The 7,678-nt window shown below is 34.3% G+C and overlaps 1 protein-coding gene across 1 annotated transcript in view; it reads right to left on the reverse strand.

Annotated features, from left to right (window-relative positions):
• Positions 1-7,678, reverse strand: part of DCC (DCC netrin 1 receptor) — a 538,543-nt gene that overhangs the window by 179,863 nt on the left and 351,002 nt on the right. The window contains 1 exon segment of the mRNA XM_011362349.2: positions 4,853-4,994. Within this exon segment, the coding sequence (XP_011360651.1) occupies positions 4,853-4,994 (142 nt within the window).

The following is a 7,678-nucleotide window of genomic DNA, read 5'->3' on the forward strand; positions in this document are numbered from 1 at the left end:
TTTCCTAGCTGCTTCTAAGTATAATTTAATTCTAAAGAAAGTATGGTGTAGGCAGCAATGTTTTTCTTAGCTGTAAAAAAATTCTATTGTTGAAAGCAAATCGTCATCTGCCTGTTTCTATCCCCAATACTAAGTGCCTTTAAGCTCTGTAATTCTTCTATTCTATGTCTAATTTCTTAGAACTTATGGCGAGACGGTGTATTATTCAAACAATATAATCTCCCTTTATTTCCCTAATGTTAACCTTGTTATAAAATTGCTAAGCTATTGTTTCAATTTTTCAGTCCATATAATACCAATGCGTGTTTATCATTATGTTTATTCTATATTGGCCATGAGACACAAGAAAACTCCTGAATTCAATTCCAAACAATCTTCCCTGAAGAGCACTCAAAAATTAGAAACAGTCCTTTAAAATTTAGTTGACGTGAGTTCCCACAATAAAACTGATAACAGCAATTTAAAATCCTTGTTATAACTCTGAATTACTTTGTTTTTGCAGATGCCTCATTATCCTAGCAAAACACATACAACAACAAACACCTGTCTAACAGATAAAGGATTGTATAAAAAAAAAATGTTTGAATTTCTACACCTGAATATTTATGTCATCCAAATGAAGCATTCTTGCATTTCCAATGTTCTAACATCCAAATCAATATATCCATGTGTCTTATAGGTATTGAAAACATGGGGTCAAATCCCGTACATTTTAAAAGTTCTGAGGATTCATATAGAAAATCAATTACTTCTGCTTACTAAAAAGTGCATTAGCTACAAAATATTTCCTAGGGATAAGTCAAAACCACAGCCAATCTACCAGTGTGTGGTACTTCCCAGTTTCTCCGCACTTTGTACACTGAGACACTCCCACAAGATCTAGAAATGCAACAGACATGACTGAAGCCAGGTCACAGAGCGGTGGAGAGGAAGACAGAAGTTTTGTAAAACTTGCTTTTCATGTTTTAACGGTATGAATCTATTCTCTGGTTCTTTTTATTTCTTTAGTTTGAATTAAAAATGGAGTCTGTGACTTTTTTTGCAATAAGTATCAGGTACAGTTGCAAATATAACTGCTCAGGTTATGTTTTCATTCCCAAATGCATTTTATAAGTACTGAAATGAAGAAAGAACAGTATGAATAAAGGCTTCCTATTTGGAGTCCAGATTTCTACAAATCTATGAAGACGGAAATAGGCATTTGTAAGCTAGTCCAATAATAAGCTAATTAATTCATCCCATTTCTTTGCTTTTGGCTGGAATGATATTAAACCAGAGTGGTGATGGGTTATCTAATGCCGATTAGAAGCTCTAATTGTCACATATATTTTAGACGAATAAAAATGTAGGACTGAATTATTTATTTTTGAATAAAGTTTATTAGAGGTTACAATTAAAAATGATCGTCCTTGAGAGGAAAAACAATAAAAAGAATCTGTGATGAGTTGAATACTGTCCCCTCAAACCTCATGTACAATTGGAACATCAGAATGTGACCTTCCTTGGAAAAAGGTTCCTTGCAGATATAATAAGTTCAAGATCTTGAGAAGAAATCATTCTGGGTTTATGGTGTGATCTATATCAATGACTGGTGTCCTTATAAAAAGAGAGGACACAGAGTCATACAGAGGAAGGTGATGCAAAGATAGAAGCAAAGATCTGAGCAAGGAAAAACCAAGGAATGTCAAGCATTGCCAGCAACCATCAGAGGTTAGAAGAGAGACGTGGAATGGATTCTCTTTCAGCGTCTCCAGAATCAACTCTGCTGATACACAGATTTTGGACTTTCAAATTCCTAAACTGAAATAATACAATTTTGTTGTTTTAAGCTACTATGTTTATGGTAATTTGTTACACAGCCCTAGAACTATTATAGGGTCTTTAATAGTAAAAAGGCTAATACTTGCTGCTCTATATGGTTATTTTTTAAAATTATTATACCTTTGTAAAGAGAAAAATTCTAAAAATCTGTATAGATAGGGAAATTCTAAAAATTCTAAAAATCTGTATAGAATCTTGATTTGATAATACTGAGCTGAATGTGATAAATTCCATTTGCCAAGAACACTCACAAACACTAAAGAATTCACACCAGCAAGTTTTTTTGGCCATGTGGCTACTCTTCATTTATTTTCTGGACCACCCCCTTCTTAGCTGTTCAGTGGGCATATAGCTAGCTTTACTGGGAGGAACCTCGATTTTTGTAACTTTTCACTTTACACATGCAATTAAAAAATATTTTTTATTATTATTAAAGTAACAATTGGTATTAATATTTTGGTGTCTATATTATTATAAATATTTCCAATGAGTTGACATATTTTTGTTTATAAATACGGGCTGGCATACTAATAGTGATTTAACACTGAGTTATTCATTTAATGTTTAAAATATTTAACATATAATTTAATATTTTTACATTACATTTTCAATAGATATGCAGTTTTCCATGATATGATTGTCTGAATTTTCTAGATAACTGCCTATAATTGGATAATTAGGGTCTTTTTTCTCATTATTTGCTATTAAAGTAACAGTGCAATGAACACGTTTACAGTTAAAAACTTTGCAAAAAATGTGGCTGCAGAATTGGAATAAACTCCTAAAAGTTCTAAACCTGGATCACACATTTATTCTTCATAAATATACACACACATATACGTCTGTATATGATATATCTGCACATTACTTCCAGAAAGATCCTAGAAATTTTCTGTCCCACACGGTATGTGAAAGTTCTGATTTCTCTAATATGCTTTCCAGAACAGGGTATCATCATTAGTTTCTATAATTATTACTTTAATCAAAGAAAAATGCTAACTTATTTTTGTTTTAATTTGTATTTCTTAACTAATAGAATTGAATATTTTATTATGCTTATTGGCCATTTACAGTTCTGTAAATTGAATATCTGATCCTCAGTCTTTCTATTGAAATGCTCGTCCTTTAATTAGTTATTTTATAAAAAGTTTATTTTGTATTTTTAATCTTTTTCATTTGAGAAAGAAAAGCAATGATTAAAAAAAGGTTTCAGGGCTTCAACTGCCCATATCTATTAACATACAAGGCTTGGATTAAATTATCTTTAGGGTCTTCTCTTCTTATCTAACGTAAATCTTAGGAATTATACTGAAAATTTTTCAGCAAGATTTTTCATTTTGGTGGTTTTTTTTAAAGTAAACTACATGTTGTATTAAATATCCAAATGAATACATATACCTCACTTTAACTTCAATTATTTCTACCTTCTTTCTTTCCATTATTTCATTAGAGAAAAAGGCATAGAATCTTGGCCTTTCTTAAGCTTTTTAAATGGCATGATAGAGTGCCATGACTTCCACACAGATTTCACAATACCTGCCGAGGAGACTTTGTCCCTATTTAAAACAAGTAACGTGTTTTTTGGCAATTTACCTTGGAAATACTCTCACCATTATGCTAAAATTTTATAGGCATAAAAGGCAAACAACCTGAGTGGGTCAGAAAGAAAAGGTTCCTATCAAGTCTCAGATTGTCAGCTGAACAACCAGCTTAAAATTTGTGTGTGTGTGTGGCAGGGAGTGCATGAGTCACAGTGATTTTAAATGGAAATTTACTGAGAACTTAGTATAGAGAAAGAAATAAATAAGGGGTTACTTTCTTTTCTTCTTATTTGTAATAATACTTTATTTATCTACTAGCTATAACTTATGAATTTTCATGTATATATTGTCCTGGATCCAGCTTATGTGCCATTCCAGATTTGCTCAACTTTACCCACCAATCCTCGCCATGAGCCATTGCTACAAGCTTTGCTTCCCAAGCCCCTGGCGATAGTTCATGCTCTGCTTAGAGCTCTCAAGTCCTAAGTACTGCTGCTGCTACCCTAGATCAAACCATCATCACATATGTGCTGATGACAAGGACAGAATTCCATCTGCATACTCTCTAGAAGCTCTGGCTTCTGAGGGAGCTGTCTGGAGGTACAGGATGCAACTTGTCAGTGGATTTTGGCTAATGATAGACGAGAAAGAAATTGCTCCCACTTTCTCTCCGGCTATTGACTGTGAGACATAGTAGTTCACACAGCCTCTCAGGAGACACCATATGAGACCAAGCAAGCTCTGTGTTTGTACCAAACTCATGGCCAGCTTGATGATATGCCACTAATATTTGATTTCTCTTCTACCCTAGCTCATTTCCCTCATTCCTTCACTCTTGTTTTCCTGGGCATGTGCTCCCAAAGGCTTGACTTTGAAAGTCTTCCTCAGTCTCTGTTTTCTAGGCAACTAAACTGGCATGTATTGAGTTCCAAAAGTTAAAAGGAAATACACAATTATTAATTTTATAAAATAAAAAAAATTACCTATTGCATAGAAACTGGGCCTGATTTTCATAGAGAAGTCCGAACTATTACGAGTTCCACCAGTATTGCAAGAAAAGTGAATTTATTTACATACTTATGAAAAGTACAATAATCTGTCTGTTTATTTCCCAAGCTACCCATTTCCCAACTCTATCATCATTCCTGGAGATTGGAGAAGGCGAGATCAAAGTGATTAAATGACCTTTAAGAGTTAAAAAGTTGAAAGTTATTTGACAACAGGAGTTATTGTTGAATTGGCAATGCTGAGAAACTCATATGGATAAAAAAAAAACATGATGCATTTATTAAAAGGATGTTCCAGAAACAAAATAGATAAAGAATTGTAGAGAATATCAAGTTAAAAATATAAAGGTTGTTCTTGTTCAGACCAATAAATATCACCTTCCAGGAAAAAAAAAAAATGTCCCTTTGAAGTGAGAGTATATTTTATTCCTAAAGCATTTAATTCATCAAAACCTTACAAGACTACACCATGTGAACACTGACCTGTGAACAGGTACCAGAGGTTGTTCGGTTCCAGTGTTTCTATCTCACCCCTGCGGGTTGTCTTTCTGTGTCGAATTTTATAGCCGGTAATAAATCCATTTTGTGTTCCTGATGGAGGAGGCAGCCAGCTCACTTTGATACTCTGTAAAATAATCAATATAAATTAAAACATTGGAGAAAGGATGGACAAAAAAGATAGGGTCTAAGAAATGACACAAACCTGAGTATGAATAAAACAAAGAGGCAAGAAGGGTTAGCAATTGTCCCTTAGAACCAAATTAAATCCATTCTTACAATTTGGCAGTATTCCTATATGTCTAATTTCGACAAAAATACACAATTCATTTGATTGGCTAAGATCTTTGGGAGATAAACTAATGAATAAAATAATAATAGATTATCCCTGGCTCCCAAAGAACTCATAGCCTTGAATACACACAGACTCACTCGCCGCCCCCTACTCCCTCCAAACATATACATACATGCATATATGTGGACATGTCCTTTGCTCGCAAGTGTTTTAGAAGAGAAAACTAGATTTGATGAATAGTCAGATCTTATATTTATATTCCGCAATATCCACTATATTCATCTTATTTTTATTTTTCAATGCTTCGAAGTAGTCATAGCAGATATTATCACCATTTTACAATTTTACAAGGAAGGAATTGAGGCAGAGAGTAAAATGAACAGCCAGAAGTCACATTGTACCATCGCTGGTCGCTGGAAGATTATTCAACTGTTGACTCTAACATTCTTTTTATCATTTCCTACTAAATAAGTTATCATACAGTGTCTACTTGGCAATTCTACTCACCTAATTTCTCCTACAAAATATTCTAGAAAGGAACAAAACTGAATTTAGATACCTTTTAATATATCCAATAGGCCCTTGGCAAAGCTGTCATTTTCTAAGGACTACAAGCTTGTTTTTAAAAGTCAAAATTAATTTCAAATAGAAAATGAAAATCCAAATGAAGATATAAAACTTTAGACCAAGAGATAAAATCTTATGATTTCCAGTTAATGCTTTGCTATGGCCTTGCTGAGGGACCTCTCGTAAATCTTACAAATGACCTAAATTTCAATGTGCATATTGAAAAAGAGAATAATTGTGCTTAGTATGTCTACCAAATGATTGTAAATCACTTGATAAGCTTGAAGAACTTAATTATACTAATGATTACATGAGAAATACTTAGTTTTGACAGATAATTTTTCTTTATCATATTTGGGGATTTCCAGTGACTGCAAAAATTATTCCCACATAGCCAATACTTAATATCAATGCCTACCAGCAATTAATTAATAGAGTCAGCTATACACTCTACATGTCAGGAGGTGAACCGCCTCAATGGTTATTACTCATTTTTGAAAGTAATTCTATCATTTTACTCATCCCTCATATGTGGGTAGCAGCTAAGTTTATTAGCACCTCATTGATTTCAAGCAAGCACCAGCAGATTGCACTCTCGTGCTCAAATTTTCTAAATTTTTCTGCAGATGACATGGCTGGATGTCCCAAATCACACTGTTTTGGGAAATTAAATGAAAGTGTTCAGCTACTTTTTCTTATTAAGGGTACAATGTATTTCTTTTCTATAGGAGATCTGTTCTGCCAGTGCTCGGACTTCATTGCCCATTCCCTCACCAAGCCATCTAAAGCTGTCACTGTTATGGGGACATTATTGTAACATGACCTAGTCTTCTTGGGCAAGCCTGGTAGTGATTTTTATTAAAAGTACTTAACACATGGCCTTTGACTTTTGAAAAATCAATTCTAATAGCTGCGACTTGACTTTTGGTCCTTTCATTACTTGAGAGAGAGAAATGAATCCTTTTACTGTTGCAGTGAATCAGGTATTAATTTTGCAATTTTTTTTTCAGATTTGAAAAAAAAAAAGAACTATAAAATGCAGCTTCTCCAAATCCCTCCATCCCGCATCTCTAATTGTTTGCTACAGCCCTAATTTGGTGACGGAGTATTATCCTTTTCACAAGCCCCATGAAGTCATTCCTTTATCTTCACTCTAGATACATATGCGTAGTAAGAAAACAGAAAAACATAAGCCCCCACCTCAAATTTTTCTCAGAAGCCACATTTCATAAGCTTCTATTTTTAACTCTACGTATTCCATTGCACACTGACATTTTCCCTTAGTCTCTCTAGAGTGATCTGCAAGGAAAAACAAGTCCCTCTCCAAACACTTTCAGTTACCTTAGTAAAGAGCCTTTTTAAAATTTTAAGTGGTTTCACCTGGATGGCAGTCTCACTGAAGGGAATTGGAAGGCATCATTTGAAAGACGGTCCTTGCAGCAAACAATAATGCCTTGGCTAAAACACAGCAGGAATCTAAGGATCCTGAAACTTAATTGAGAATCAGTTATCAACTCTGCCCTTTCTTTCTGTTCTGTATTTCTGATGATTTGCTGAATCCCATGTAAAGTTGCTTGAAGAATGAAATATACTTTCAGTACTCATGAGGCCCTATGGATTTTTGTTAAAAAGTGCCCATCAGCACTTCTACAGAACCTCTTTTTATTGTGTACCCCGTCTTCCCCTAATTTACATTTCCTCTGCCACCTTCCTAATTCAGACCTTAATTTATCATTGCTCAAAATATTGCCATGCCTAACTAATTGATCCCCATGCCTCCAGTGTCACACTGTTCACAACCATATCAGTTGTCTTCCTTATCAGTGAATGAGCCGCTTAAGCTCTCGGAGCCCAAATTTTCTCATTGTAATGTGAGCTAATAACAGTACCTACCTCAGAGGACTGTGATGTGGATTAAAGGCGACAAAGGGAACATCTTTGGAGCTTCC

The sequence above is a fragment of the Pteropus vampyrus genome, unplaced genomic scaffold, assembly GCF_000151845.1.
Source record: "Pteropus vampyrus isolate Shadow unplaced genomic scaffold, Pvam_2.0 Scaffold3, whole genome shotgun sequence".
NCBI classification, from domain to species: Eukaryota; Metazoa; Chordata; class Mammalia; order Chiroptera; family Pteropodidae; genus Pteropus; species Pteropus vampyrus.